Source organism: Propithecus coquereli, unplaced genomic scaffold, assembly GCF_000956105.1.
Source record: "Propithecus coquereli isolate 6110/MARCELLA unplaced genomic scaffold, Pcoq_1.0 Scaffold16, whole genome shotgun sequence".
NCBI classification, from domain to species: domain Eukaryota; kingdom Metazoa; phylum Chordata; class Mammalia; order Primates; family Indriidae; genus Propithecus; species Propithecus coquereli.
The window spans coordinates 6,553,096-6,569,242 of record NW_012140524.1 but is presented as its reverse complement, the minus strand read 5'-3'; the positions used below and the strand labels follow the sequence as shown (position 1 = coordinate 6,569,242).

Genomic DNA, 16,147 nt, shown 5'->3' with positions numbered 1-16,147 from the left:
TAAAAGGAGAGAAACAACAACTTTGATCAATGAGGCATGTAGCACAATACAAATATCTTCAAAAGACCATCCAAAAATAGCAAAGACTAATTGTTATCTACATGTACCTTAGGAATATTAATTAGAATAACTAGGATTATGCTCATGAAAACAATGAAAGAAACTATATGACTTTTTTTTTCCTCTCTTTCATGAGAAGATAGACAAATTCATTCCTTTTCCTCTTGAACTTACCTCTTTACACCCTGGGTTGTCAAGAAGTTCTATGTTGCTGGCGTGCAGTGGCTGTCCTGCATTCACGGGCATCAAAACAACTTTATCTCCTACAACAATCTAGGAATCAGAGATAAATTTCAATTGAGACACTGCATGGATCTTTGGCACTATATTTGAAGCTAAAAATAACTGCACAGGAATCCACATTATTGACCTGACACCTGGTTCTTTTATCATCCATACAAATTTTAGTTCAATTCTTTTTCTCTTTGAGGTAAAATGCCTTCTAATAAATGATCATATAATCATGCCCCACAGCGCCTATCCATCTGGATTCATAAAGCTAGTGTAAATCTTTTTCTTATTAGTCTCCCATTTCAGTTAGAGCTTTCTTAAAGTCAATAAATAGGCCATTATCCCTCCACATGAGGTCTTATGCCACAAGCACAGCAGATACAGGCATTTGCCACCAAAAAAAGCAATCTACCCAAATATTGGAACCACTTCAAGGGCAACTAGAAGATGTTATACACTTGTATTATCTCTGCAATGAGAGAAAAGCCTGGTAATTTTGATCTTCCCACAATCTCAGAAATGTATTAAAAATTCTAATAGTGTCTAGATTTCAAAAAGGCAGAATTAGGTAACCTTGTAGAAATATACTCTTTGTTTGGGCCTTGAGCATGTGGTTCACACTTATTTTTAAACATCAGAAACTAATATTGCTCCTTAAACCTGGTGTTCATTTTTATTTTTATTTTATTTTTTAAATAAAAACTAACATTGGTTATGGGAAAAGTGTTCTAGATAAGTAAGTCTAAGTTGATTTTTTATTTATGCTATCATAGCATTGTCTACTTTATCTTCAAGTATTTTTATTCAAAAGTCAAACTGTGGGGAAGTGAAGTTATCCTTTCTTAATGATAATAATGAACAGTTTAATTTTAGTTATCAAAGTTATTTATGTTGCTAAATTTGTTCAGAGGACATATTATTATAATGCCTACACTTCAATTAAAGAATTGATCACCATCTCAGAAATGAAACCAAAACCTTTTCCTTGCATATTTTATACCAATTAAATATTTGAATAGATTGGTAGATCAATGAAAAACAAAGTAGGACTCAGTCAATATGAGTAAACAGAACTTCTCCAGGTGCTGTATCTCAACCTAAACCCAAACTTTAAGAAACATCATTTCATATTTTCACTATCAGATTATCCACTATATGGATTACACAGAGGAGTCTACACTCACAGATGGTGCTATTGTCACAAACTATATCTGGATATCAAAATACAATGGAGAAGCCTCATGCTCACTAATCAAATAAAGGAAAGCTGTTCTTTGGTTGGTAGAAATAGCTTCTGCTGTTCGCAGGACTAGTCTCTATCCATCACCCTACCTTCCAAGTCCATAATAAGTCAGATGTTGTGACTCACAAAGCCTCATCAGACGAGCCCTCTATGTGCAGATAAGGAAAGATCATCAAGGAACAGTGTTAAGTGAAAAGATGAAGGAGCAGAGCAAGGCATACAGTATGCTATCCTTTGTGTAAAAATGAGAGGAAGAGAATAGGGATGCATGGATAAAGAAATCTGTCCAGTGGTTAGCTGTGGAGGAAGGGAGCTGGAATTGGACAGATGGGAAAAGGGTAAGAGAGAGACTCTTCACAATATATCTTTATATTGCTTTCTATCTTTGAACAAAAATTGGTAGCTCTTTTAAAAAATTAAATTATAAACAAAAACAAATGAAAATCAGCATGACATAAGTATATTTCCAACTCCCTACCCACCCCCCAAAAAAACATTTGTTATTGCCCATGACACCAAGGCAGCTCCAAGTCGCAGAACCATGTAGAGACCCAAGCAGTCATCCACACCATAAATTACTGGGAGCTTGACACCACGTTTTGCCAGTCTTACATCTGGTCTTCCAATTTCTTGATAAACAATTGGATTCGGCTTATTATTTCATTTTCATCTGTATTATATCAAATATTAGCCAATAATTTGCTATCTATAATGATATATTTTAACTATGTCCTTCCAATTCAACAAATCCTTTTGGTTGCACCTATAGTCACTGCTCTAAGTCTTACTATTTTACTACAGTTATCTGTAAACTTTGGGTCAATCCATATGTTATATTTACTTCACCCATAAAGCCTTATACATTTTTAGGAGGCCAGCCATATAGCCAAAATATTCCTTGATGTCTATGAAACAGCTTCCAAGGGTTCATGAGAACAGCATTCACAAGTAAAATCCCACTTTAATTTACTAATTTTCTAGTCCTCGTTCCTATTCTTGACAATGCCTACCTTGATTAATCAAGCTGAATAAAACTTGCAAATGATATGGACGAGATGCCAATCACATGAAATAAAAAGAACATTAAGAGGTGCCAGGAAGAAAACAAAAGTGTGGAAGAAATAGTCTCTATTCTCAGGAAATTCATACCTAATTAGATAACTTGGCAAATATGGAACTTGGTAATATTTTCGGAATAGTGCAGCTTGGGGCCTGATCCACACATAGGATCAGATGCTTCCTGAGAAGCTGGATATTTAACACAGAACTTCAGGGTGAAATCATTTTCTGCCACATCCTAGGATCTGCCATTGCATTCACTCTAGTGCACGAACATCTTTTTTTTTTTAATTGCAATTCCAAAAGCATTTCTGTTAATTCTATATAAAAGCCATAAGATTGAAGCTGGTATTTTGCTGAAAATAAAGAGAGATATAAGGCCACTAGCAGCTACCCTTCTTTTGAAGTGGCACCTGGTATGGTGAAAAGAACATCACAATAGGAACTGAAACACCAGGGTTCTGGTTCCACCTCTGCTAGAAATTCAAGGCATATAGGTTTTTTTTAAATAGCAAAATCTACTTGCTATTTGAAGAGTTTCTTTCCCATAGTAGTTAACATTTTCTCTGATTTAAAGAATATATGGCCTTTTTTCACTTTTAAAATCTACCATCAAGGTAAAGAACCCACATCTTCTTAGATCAAAACTGAAAATGAAAAATTAACTACTCAATCCCGGGAAGACAAATGAAAATGAAATATTTATGTTCTCTGCTCATGGTTGTCCCCAGTGACTTTCTAACAATTCAACAGTAACCAAGGACTTTCTACACAGTTGAAAGCTGAGAGATCCATAAATCTGCCTTTCCCCCAAAGCCACGCATCCCACAATTACATAAGCCATATCATAAGAGTACTCTCCCAGACTATCATTAGCCTCATTCTTGCATTTCATTTGGGTCACAGAATATGTTGTTGGATACTTACAATCGAAATTGTAACACAACTATTGCCAAATAGTAAAATAATCATCTTAAAAGTCCTCTAAACATTGCAATTTTCTCTTTTTAATTTAATATGCTTTTAAAGAAAATTGGTAGTACTTGAACCACCAGCTATGAAGTGACAGTATTTCCAATTGCCTTCAACAAATTACAGTAGGTTTATATTTTAGAAAAATGCTATCTATTTTTAGGGAAGAAAATGACTATTACAATACAATTATTTATGTGGCCAAGAAAGGGCTGTGGGTGTACTTATGCTTTCACAGCAACCTTATTCACACACAAAAGCTACACAGTGGCGAACAAAAACAGTGAGCTGTTTCAGCAAAAAGCAACGTGGAAGGTTGTTTTAGCCATGCTTTACAGAGCACATCTAGATGAGGAGAACTCACTCCTACATTGCACTTAACAATTACATTGTCCATTTTCACCGAGAATGAGTGTTTGAGTGATAGGTTTTGTTTTGTTTTGCTTTTCCAGTTTGACTAATTATTTGAAATAGTTCATTACATTCAACTCTCTATTGACTCTGTAAAGTGATTTAGAAGCAGGGAAAGGAACAGATAGGATGAATAAATAAAGAGATAGAATAAATTTAATAAGATCCACAGCTATTCCAAAGGCCCCAATTTATTCAATCATTTCATCGCATTCCTTCAGAGCTTGAGCTCAGGTTTTGTTTGTTTTGATGTTTAATTTTCATGGGTCACCTACAGACAGGTCACTACTCCATTGAGGGTTGGGGAGAGGAAGAAGCATTGCCAGAAAGTGCATCAAAAGATACAAATAGTTCACAAACTGCATAATCAGTCCCCAAATAGTTGAGAGTTGATTGTAATTAACTACCTACTGAAAATAAAATATGTATCATGCTCACAGCACACATCACTTGATGCAAAAAAACATAAAAAGTAGGACTTATTTTATTTTTTACAGAATCCAACCAACACAAGACATAAAGTGCATTACATTCCTGCATGCCATGCTTCTGCCAGACCTTACCTAAGGAAGATATCACCAGATAATCTACTAACCAAATTAAATCATGAAGCTTGCATCCTGTGGAATTAAATTTGTACTTCAAAATTCACTGGAAAAAAATAGGTTCACTATAAAAAGAAGACATTTCTAAGACAAGAAATATTCTATAACACATTAAAAAGGTAATCAAAGTATGTATTGAGAAAACTGTCAGAATAATTACACTTTTATATTGCTTTGAATTCATAATGTTAATTTTTTAAAATCTCAACTATTGATCACCTAACCCAATATTTGTAAGGTGTTCTATTTACAAAAGTTATTTAGTGTTCAGCGTTAACCAGCATTTACTGAGCATCTCCCATGTGCTAAGAACTGTCACCTGATACTCTATTACACACACAAAAAAATCCAACTATTGATTCTATTGAATCATTTCTCATAATTTTTTTTCTCTATTCTGTAAGGTAGCAGAAAATATTCTACCAACTACTAAAATTTACATGACAATACACACATATTCCACAATGTATTTTAAATATAGTTGTCATCAATGAACAGATGCCAACCTACAGCTCCTCACACATTACATATCTATTAAGGCTTACAAACTGTAAGAAGCTGGCCAAAAAAGCAGTAAATGGAATATTGTCACAAATCTCAGTGTCACTCTATTAATTCAAAGGGGCAGACACCATTTCCTAAATATGGCTCATTTTCCTTATAACCATGTTCCCTCCTCATTAGGCAAGAAAGCAAATTCTGCTTCTCTTTTATAAGTCTGAGCCATTACTAAGGTTGCTTAAGTTCTTTCACACATATTCTAGTTGGCAGATGATTTTCAATTAATCTAAGCTTTGCCTGTTACGATTTCTGAGCACAATTTGTACTATAAAGCTATGTGTTTAACCTAGTAAAGATATTAACATAAAAATAACATTATTGATTAAAAACTGTATTTTCTTTCTTTGTACTTTCTGGATTCTCTTACTTATTAAGAATTATTTTCTTTATGAACCCACTATTTCCCTCTTAATTTTATATTTACATACATTGTCACCCTCACTTCTCAGCTTCCAGAAGGGATGAATATAAAACCAAGACCCTTCATTTCCTGCAGCATCCAAGGACACACGCATGGCATTCTTCTCCAGTAAAGCGGGTAATCTCTTGTTGACAGTCAGATATTTGTTGCTTTTTATATGCAGTAGCTGTAGGGAAGAGACAGGGATTACCACCTTTATTCTTTGGTCTCCTCTGTTAATCACATTTATGTATTTATACATATATCATAGCCACACAACATGGCTTGAGGTGGAGATTAAACAAAGGAGCTGTTTTCGGACTCCACGCTCACCATCTTTCCAACCTGACTTTCTTTGGGTTCCTCCTCACCTCCACCCCCAATTCTGCTGCATAATGAAGTGGGCGTGAACAGAAAACAAAGCAGGGGACACCTCTGAATGATTGTCATCTATCGATAAATAACAGAATAAAACCGGGCTTTCCAAAGGAGACCTGGAGCTTCCCCTAAACTATGTCCTTTCTCAATGCCTACACAGCCACAAAAACAGACTATGCTAAGGAAAAACCAAGAAACTAAAACAACGCCTGGACCCACTTAGTGTTATTAACCACCCCTGCCCACAGCCAGCCCTACTTCTTCCTCTGTGAGGACACAGACCACAAATCCCAAACAGGCTCTGCAACTTCTGCCAGAGGACGCTGATCCATGCTGATCCTACCACCTCTCACATGAGTGTACAAGCACCATTTCTCAGAGTCCATGGACAAAATCTTACCAAAACATGAGTCTACGGAGTAGGAAAACCAAACCAAATAATCTATGATTACAATCATTTCAAAAAAGAATGGCAATTTTAGTACCTGCGAATTTATCTCAAAATAAAGGGCAGTTCTTTATGGGAAAAAAATCAGCTTTTTGAGATGCTCGTTGTCATACCCTTGGTTCCCATGTTACCATAAACCAGTGGAAACTCTCGTGGGCCGATGGGATCCACTGTGCTGAAGCATGTGGCTCAGTTCCTAACTGACCAGGCAAACGTTTGCACTTCAGGCACTTGACAAGGAACATAAGCTCCACTTGCTGACACTTAATATTAATCAAAACATAGTTAAGAGAAACTCTGTTTATGGAGGATTGCCCAAGGGACATGCAGCTCACTCACGCTGTGAGTATCACGTTATCTATCATTAGATTACGTCCCAGGAGCTGCAGACCCAGGTTCTCTCATCTCATCCCATCAGGAAACTGCTTTGACTGCCTTGTGCTCTGACATTTTGTCACTGGCCAATAACAAAATATCAGGGAATATTATTTTTAAAAACAGCTCTATGAAACACCTCATTGTAGTATTTTCTGTAAGGAAGTGAAGGCTACTGTTTACTGTATTAAACAGTATCCTCTTTATGAGTGTGCATAGGAGAAACACTTCCCTGGTCCGATTCCTGGGAACAGCTGTGCTTCTAGACCTCTCATTTGGCTCTAGGTATGGCCCTACTGGACCAATGCCTTAACATACTATGCTTCCCTATAGCTAAGTGGGCAACAAAAAGACCTCGAGCCAAAGTTTACCAGACTTTACAACATGACTTTTATGAACATGCCTCACCCCTGACTTGAGCTTATTCATCCAACCATTATTTTCCCTTTGACCCAACTGCCTTACTTACTTCTATTTTATCTTGTTATGTGGTTGTGTATTTTGGAAAATGCCTTACATTCTTTTTGGAACAAGGTGGGGCATATCTTAACAAATAACCAAGTAAAAAGCTAAAAAAGATCTAAATGAAGCACAGGAAAGGAATGCAGATGAGATTAATCAGAGTGTGCACACTAATTGAAATGTAAGAACTTCAAATAACAATTCAAGGACAACTTCCATCTGAAAGTACAATTCGAATACTTTCTCTACGAAATAAAAAGATAGAGCTCCGTATGTTAAACATTAGTCCCATCAATCTAAAGGACTATTTCATTACAGGCCTTTAGGAAGTGTTTCCCTACCTTCTTCCTTTTGATGTGATAACCTGTGCATACATCCAGATAAGATCATTTATTAATGGATGAGTATACATCAGACTTAAACATATAGAATAGTGCACTGAATAATAACTGAATATATCCCAACATCTATAATTCCTACCAAAGAACAAACTATTGTATCTCACAATTTTAATGCAGTTTGGCCTTCCTACCCACAAAATATTCACCTCTTTAAAGAGAAAATAAATACTTACTTGTATAACATTACTGTATTTCACAATTTCTCCCAACAGTTTCTTATTCTCTGATTCATTTTGTTTTTGTTCTAGTTCTGCAGCATGCTGTAAGAAGATTACCAAATATTCAGTGTGGAAACATAATAAACAGGGTACAATAACTGACAAACAATAATTTTTTTAGGAACAAAGAATACACCTAGAAATAAAATGAGCTGGTAGATTTACTCTTGGTGCTTGGAGACAGAGGGAGGAAGGGAGCAATAATTAAATGGCTATAATATAGTATGATAATTTCTCAATTTATGCTGAAATGCAGACAAAAGAAGTCTTTTGCTGCTTTTATGTGGGAAATTTCAGAATAGTACTAAACTGTTTGGTCTTATAAAATTAGTTAAAGAAGGAATGTTTCTTAAAAAAAAAAAAAAAAAAAAAACAACCAGGATAGTAGGTGAATTTAAAAGCCTCAAAGTTTTCAACTCTAAAAGTAATAGAAATTTAATGATGCAAAATTAAGTTCTATCAAATTTATACACAGCCAAACCAGAAACAATGGTCTTTCAATTTTTTTTTCCCATAGGCTTTCAGGGGAAAAAAAATTAAGTATTACGTCAAGTAAAATATAACTGGATTTAATACAGAGATTCTGAATTGGTTTAGATTTTGATGTAAAGCTTTGAATTATTCTGGCACACCCTAAAAAAGTGCAGCAGTAATGTGCTACCTACGTGCCAGGAAATAAGTGGTCGCACCCTATTACTTAAAAGTCCTTTCTACTTTCAATGTGTTGCTACATCTATTCTAAGTCTCTATGCATTAGGAAATCACAAAGCTAGAAAGCTGCAAATGCATTTTTTGTTATTGCTGTTCGTGGACATGGAAGCCTGGCCCTTACCTGTAGTTTCTTCAGCAAGGCTGCCTCTGTGTGGTTCCCTTGTTTGGCTTGCTTGGCTTTCCAATATTGCTTCTGGGCAGAATATCGGTTCATAGGGCACACCTTGAAAAGGCAGTCTACAACAAACCAACAAACAAAAATACTGTAACTAAGGCTACCAGCATTTCTTAAATTTCCCTTATCACCTAGTTTTGAAATCTTGGAATCCCTGAGTATAAGAAACATTTTAAACGTATAGTCCAGCCAATTCTTAAATTTGTTCTATAACATCCTTTTCAAATAATTATTTAAACTCAGCTAAAATATCCCCGTCTTCAGTAGTGTAAGTTTTTTAAAGACTATTATAGCCAGTGTAATTCGTAAAGAAGTCAAATCAATGTAATTGTTATAAGGCATTTCTTAATTATGGTGGGGGATCTGGTCTTAGAAAGTGAATGGAATGAGATTCATGGCATTCACTGCCTTATCTCACTGTGCAAAATTGATACATATTTGTGGTATGTATCTTTGATGGCCAAAGTGATGCAGGAAGTAGAAACACTCCCAGCTGACGATTAGAGTCTTCCATTCCCCAGGTTTCCAAATACCTGGGTGAATATGGTGCGGCAATCTGAGAGGCAGTGTGATATGACGAAAAATAAAGCAAAAGAAAACAAAAAATGCAAACCAAGATTATAGTCCTGACTCCACTACTAAACATCAAGATAGAAAATCATAGTGAAGTAGTATAGTGAGTGATATCTCTAAGTTAAAAAGAAAAATACACGTTTTCTTTTTAATGAGGAAAATGGAAGGACTAAACAATTTCTCCATATGCAAATGATTTTGTATGCTTGTGGAACAAATTGCAATCTAGAATAAAGGTCAAATCCCAGTATTCTATGATAAAGGAGTAGTGATATAGAAAATTCCAACATTAATTTCATTTTCTCACAAAAAATTGTAAGAATTTGATTTTACAAATTTCCTTTATTTTGGTTGATATGTTAATATTTATAATCATTGTCATTTTTCAATTATGTGTCACAAAAATAAAGTTCAGTCAACTCAAATATCCATTTTAGCCACATTATTGACTATTTTATAATAATAATACACTTATTCCATTATTTTCTTTAAAATTAATTATATTTTAAAAGATTATCAAAAAAAAGATTATCTTTTTGCTACATCAAGAATAGTTTTTTATTAACTTTTAAAAATTTAAATTAATAATAAAATATTCAGTCCCAATATTTTCACAGGCAAAGTCCTTTTTGCCTCCATTCACAGACCCTTTCTTTGACAAATGTTTTTACAACAGAAAATCTATCAAACAAATTACCTCTACTTAAGGCTTAAGATTTCTTGACATATTTTACCAAATTTAGATCCTGCAAAATTATAAGCTCTCTCAATTTTACTTCATTCTGACACAGATTATAAATTTATCTAATTAAATACAGGAACTCTATCAAAAGATTCTTCCTCCAAGTCAGGATATTTCTAAGCATAATCCCATGATTTCAAAATTAAATCTTGCCTGCCATTTTATACTCAGTTTAATTTGTTTAATTTGTTCCATTCCTCCTCTGCTAAAAGATGATCTTTTTAAAAATTTCACTTTCTTATGGTTCTAATGACATAAATGATCAAGAAATATGACCGTAAATGTTTTAAGGAATTTAGAAAAGGCAAAAGAAATGATGACTTTTTTCTATATCTCGTAATTATAAACACAAATTCTACGGATTGCCCCACTCCTCCATGTGCACACAAAGCTACAGAAAAGTAATTCTTAATTTCTAGGTTAAAAGGTACTATTATGGATGAGTAAATATTTTATAGGTAGTTGAAAACAGATACCTTCCAGCTGCTAAAAGTAGGCTGAGAGACCAACAAAATTACAGTACAATACAGGAATCACCACTCAGCACATGCATGTGAAAACCAAAGACCTACACCTGAAAAATGTTTACCTTGGCAGCATATCTCACAAGCCCTAGCAGTTATTTCCTATACATTAGCAACTGCAAAGAGAATAATACAAATTTTTTGAAGCACAAATATAGAGATAGATTGTTCACAAATACTGCTAAAAGAGTGCTCCCAATTTAATGCTGCAGACTATTTTGACTACCCTGCATTACGCAAATGACAAAACTCTACATTGTCTCAGTGCAGCAAAAGCAGAAATCCATGTTCAAGTGCAACTGAACTCTAGAGCCTATACTTCTGACTTTATTCATGTATAAAAAGAAAACAAAAAAATTGTGTTCCTCTCCATTATTACAGATCCCCACTTAAACTCATTAGGAAATGGTCATTTGACAGAGAAAATATGTTTTGTAAATTATACACCACCCCCATAGCAGTCCTAATTGCTGGGAGCTGGTAAACAACCATGTCATAGTCAAACACTCCTGATTATGTGGCCGAGGTCACTGTGAAGTGAAGCCAAACACTGGGCCAGCCCGTGTTTTACTGTAATCCCCCTGCATGGGGTCATCCCCTGCATGCTAGGTGTTAAGACTCAGACCCTGTCCTCTGAGGGCTCACAGTCTACTGAAGCTTCACAATGGAGCTCTGGAGAAGGTGCTATGGGGCACAAAGATGCATGTGGCCAACTTCACCGGGGAGGGAGGTCAGAACAGACTTCCCAAAGGAGAAGGAAGGAGGAGACACAGCCAAATTTTAAAGAGCCAATACCATTCAGCACATGGGCAAGGGGGTTCCCATACTCAGAGGGAGGTGCATTCCAAATGAGCCAACAGCTGGTACAAGGGCAGAGAATGATGCTAAGGGAGCCACTACCTGGCAGGAAAACCACCACCTAGGCAGCGATACTAAAATGGAGTGGTACGCTGAAGTCAGGATCTGCAGGGTGTCATGTTCTGGGCTAAGGAAGATGGACTACATCCCATGGAAAACACTGAACTCTTAAAGCGTTGTAAGCTCTTACAGCATGTGAAAGGTGACATGAGCAGGAGGCAAGAAGACCAGCCCCAAAGCCCATGACAGTGTGAAGAGAGAGCCGGGGTCTGAACCCGGGCTGTACTGTAGCTTTTGGGTAGCCCTGGATTTAAGAGAAAGCAGCCGAACCAACAGGCTTAATAATTGACTAGATGTGGGGAAAGGGTGAGGGAGGGGGAACGTGAAGATGGCCAAATGGAACAAGCCTCCACCCACTCTGGCTGAGGTACAACGCCTCAGATGTCAAAAGCCCTTTTCATTTTCAGGGCCTCAGTTTCAAAGTCCCCCTCAGCAACCTCCCACAGGTGACATCTCATTTTACATCACGGTAAGTAACCGAATGTTTCTGCGTGGGAACGAATACTGCAGGGCTGTTTGAGTTGACAGGAAGGAACGCAGGGCACACACAGTCTCCTGTATAAAAGCTTTTATTGGTGGTGGTGAAGCGTGTGCATGTTTAATTCTCTCTCTGCCTTCTTTGGAACTCATAAAAAAAAAAAATCTGGTCTTGGACTAGTCACACGCTTTGTCTGATGCTAAATTTACTACATAATGAAAGTGTTAATAATACGTGCCACACCTAATTTGCAGGGTTGCTGAGGTGTGCAAAAAAATAATCTGTGTGAAAGTTCTCAGAGTTCTCTGAGAACTTTAAAGCCCTGTTAGAGATGTAAGGCATTATTATTGATATTGCTTCATTCTTTCAGCAATAGACTCGCCAAGATTTAGAGAGCTCTCAGCAAAGAGTAACAAAAGTAGAGTTTTCAGATGAAACCTCAACACACACCAACAGTGTGCCCAATTAACGACCAGATGTCTCCCCCTTTGGTTTGAGATGCCACAGTATGTTTTTGTATAAAATTCTCCACTTCCTTGAAACAGAATGGCAGTGAGCAGAGGATAAGATCTTCATTACCGTGTAACAGCTTTTCAAATATGCTGATGCAATCACTAGCACCAGTTTGGGCAGAGCCTTTGACAAGCCTAGTTTTTCCCAGCGTGCAGGAACTCAGCGATTTCAGGGAAACCACCTCATCATCCCTCCTTACCCTGCTTCTAAAACTATAGCCCTCTAGTGTTCCCTGGTCTGCTCATCCTCTAAAACTAGTGGTGAAATACTGCTAAGAAAAAAGTTCTAGAAAGTTCTCCAATTAGAAATCAGTTCTGCATCATTTTTTAATTAGGTTACAAAAATCTCTTCAGCATTTTAAGGCTCAAGAGATTTAAAAAAAAAAAGCATAGAGCAAGCATCAAAAGCACAAATAAAAGGAAGTAATTTTAGTTAAATTTTCTAAAAAGCTTAACCTTAAGATCCGAGGCCAACAGTTTTGCAGAATTACAGATATTCAGGAAATGTTAGTAATCCAACAAGACACGGTATGTTCAGTCAGGCAATATTATAAGAACAATGGCTTAGAATTAGAACTTTTTTTTTTTACAGCTGTGGAAGAAAATTAAGCCACTCAGAAGTGTTCACTTTAAATTGAAAGAATTGGCGGCATTTTTGCCTGCTTACAAATGCTCGCGGAAGGAAGAAATATGAAAACCACTCAAATGGCATGGAAGACATAACCCACAGCATGTAACCCTGTAAGTCAAAGAACCAACCTTCCAGTGTGATTCCATGGAAATCTGGCAGGAAACCAGTCTACACCTCCACTTACAATACCTGCCCAAACAGCTTTGAAATGTTTTGCTTTGTACCTGTAAAAGCACTCTCTAAAATAATTTGTTATCTGTGGCAATTTCTGCACCCCAGAAACTGACTATAGAGCGCCATTTGGGGCTATTGTATGTGTAGTTCAGGTTCTTACTTTTTCATTTCTCCTTCCTCCTAAAGATGTCTTAAGATTTAAATGAGGCAAGGCATATTAAACCATCCGCAAGTGGCCGTCACGAGGCAGGCATTCAATAAATGGCTCTTTCACAGTAGCTGTAAAATTACGTCATACTCATTATAGGGAACATGGCTGCCAGGAGCTTTATTATCTCCACGTGGAGAAAGGTGGGGAGGGAGAGCCTCAGGGGCTTTTCTTTCCCTCTTTATGATATAAAGAGGATGGAGAAGAGTTCAGCGAAGACAACGTCTCTGTGACAGAAGCACAAGCTTCCCTACGATAAAATGGAAAGCGGAAAGAAAACTCTCCCTAGAGTAAAGGACAGGCAGAAAAGGGGCTGCTAGACACTAGCAATTAGAATGAGAGTTGATCAAGGGAGAAGTATGTATTCATTAGCCAAAAATATAACTGTAACTGTTTTTGTTTTTCAGTTTCTCTAAAAAACATATCCTGAAATACAGTGTTTGCATAAATCTCTTTATATTTAGAAGTTTTTAAAAGGAGCATGTTTTGTTTTGTTTTAAGCATGGACATTTCAGACCAAACATCTACTCCCCTCGCCTTGCCTAAGGCAAGTGTAGAGAGGGTATCTATGTAGAATGTTACAAAAGCCAAGGAAAATTTGTTCCATGTGTTAGCAAACATTAAAATTAATCATAACATATAGGTTGCAGTATAACTTCCTCTAGCCAAAAGTCAGGTATTTTACTACTGAAGAGGACAAGAACTGGCCTCTGTTACAGGCTTGTCGACTACGAAAATGTCAGACCTGGAAGGGGCCTCAGATAAATCCAACCTTTCCTTTCTTTGAGGTAAAGAAGCAAAAACTCAGAGAGTGAGATGCCTCAGTCCTGCATGACAGAATCTCTAGCTTAGAATAAATTATAAATACGAACAAGTTCAACCACTCGTAGGATGCCTGGCAAGTGACTGCCTGACCTCAGGGTGGTAAAGACATGAGTGCCACACCTGGTTTGCTCAATACAGTTTACTACCATGGAGAGGCTTTGTAAACCGTAAGGAGTACTACGTGTTGATGATCAAGATCATTTGATCTTCGCAACACCGTTGAGGGTTAGCCAGGGTTATTTCCTCTGTGTTACAGAGAAGGAAACGGAGATTTCTCTTAGGTCCACACATTGGTAAGGATTTGAGCTGGAATTTGAACTGAGAGCTTCTGAACCCAATTCAATGTGCTGCTTGCTATACAAAGACGCCATTTGGAAGCAGGTTTGTCATGTTGAGGCAGAATCTGTCTCACTTTAAATACTGCTCATAATTCTACAGTGTACACCTCCAGGCCATTTGGAACAAATCTAATCCGGCTTCTGCACAACAGCCCTTCATATCCTCAGACAGCAACCTTCTGACTTCTCTGCCTCAACTTTGATTTGACGATCATGGCTGGAACTCCTCAAAAAGCATCGTTTTTATTACCACATACTAAGAACACCTCTTTCCCATAACAGATGTGATTTTAGTCAATTAAAGATTGAATTGTTAAGGTATTTATTAAGGCACTTGTTAATGTATTTAGCAAGTATAGACAGTGGAAACAACACTGGCCAGAGAGTAAAATGTGCTTCGGTTTTCTCATCCTACCACAGGTGTGCAACATAACACAACTTCTACAGAAATATTTCAAAGATAAACATATATTTGTGCAACGGTTATACTTCAAAAGAAACTAATGAATGGTTTGTCATGAGAAATATTCTACAAGAGTATATATAATTAAATAAATGCTAAAACATCAATAAAAATGTTATAAAATCTTAATCTCAAAGAGATTAATTGCCTGATTCGTTTGTCAATGGGTAAATATTCAAGAACAAATGAAACATTATCCATTGTTTCATTTGGAGTGGGAAGGAAAAAATAAAATTTAAATGCATTAACAAATTTACATTCTTGTCAAGGTGTGAATTTCAGCATTGAGCAAACCATTACACTAGATGTAAGTGGAATTTGCTGTCAGAATGTATAATTTTTCAATTAACTTTTCCATTCTCAATGTGCCAGGTTAACACCAATAATCAAAAATGTGTAATAAGCAGACTGATTCACAAATCAAAATGCAAGTCTCTAAATTCCATTACACAAGTATCAGATCTGAAAGAAAAGAAAGTGAATTTATACATCCATAGATATTTATATATACACATATATTTATAATATATTTTATATATGTTTACATATAAGTATATATTTGTATAGTATCTCCTGTATATCAGGAGTTATCACATACATTACCTCATTTAATTATTCTACAAACCCTTTGAGGTAAGTATTTAGTTTTACAAATGAGGAAAGAGAAACTCAGAACATTTTAGAAATCTAAAGTCTCAAAATTAGTTTTTAGATTTAACCCAGATCAATCTGTCTCCAATGCTCATCTTCATCATTTAGTAGAAGACACTCTTTTATTTATCAAATTAAAACTTTAACAAATACACCTAGGTACAGTCACTGAAATTAAAACACATAACGTGACAGTCTAGCTTTCCCTGGTTTCAAATTCCTAAAGATGCTGAAATTCTCCCACAAGGGCCCAAAAATGTGTTACAAAAAGACTATCTGAACCTATGAATACAACAGAAGCAGCACAGTGTTAAGCCAGAAACACTTGGACAGGGAATTTTATGGCCTCAAGCCCTCTATTCAGAAAGTAATAATTTTCTAATAGGTGAACAGTTAAACT

The 16,147-nt window shown here is 36.3% G+C and overlaps 1 protein-coding gene across 1 annotated transcript in view; it reads right to left on the bottom strand.

The window, feature by feature from the left end:
• The window catches only part of ITPR2 (inositol 1,4,5-trisphosphate receptor, type 2), a 505,193-nt gene that overhangs the window by 378,672 nt on the left and 110,374 nt on the right, over nucleotides 1-16,147 (bottom strand). The window contains exons 3-6 of the mRNA XM_012641030.1: nucleotides 8,657-8,772; nucleotides 7,780-7,866; nucleotides 5,571-5,729; nucleotides 235-333 (exon numbers count right to left, since the gene is read on the bottom strand). Of these exons, the coding sequence (XP_012496484.1) occupies nucleotides 235-333; nucleotides 5,571-5,729; nucleotides 7,780-7,866; nucleotides 8,657-8,772 (461 nt within the window). The remainder of the gene's footprint in view (nucleotides 1-234; nucleotides 334-5,570; nucleotides 5,730-7,779; nucleotides 7,867-8,656; nucleotides 8,773-16,147) is intronic.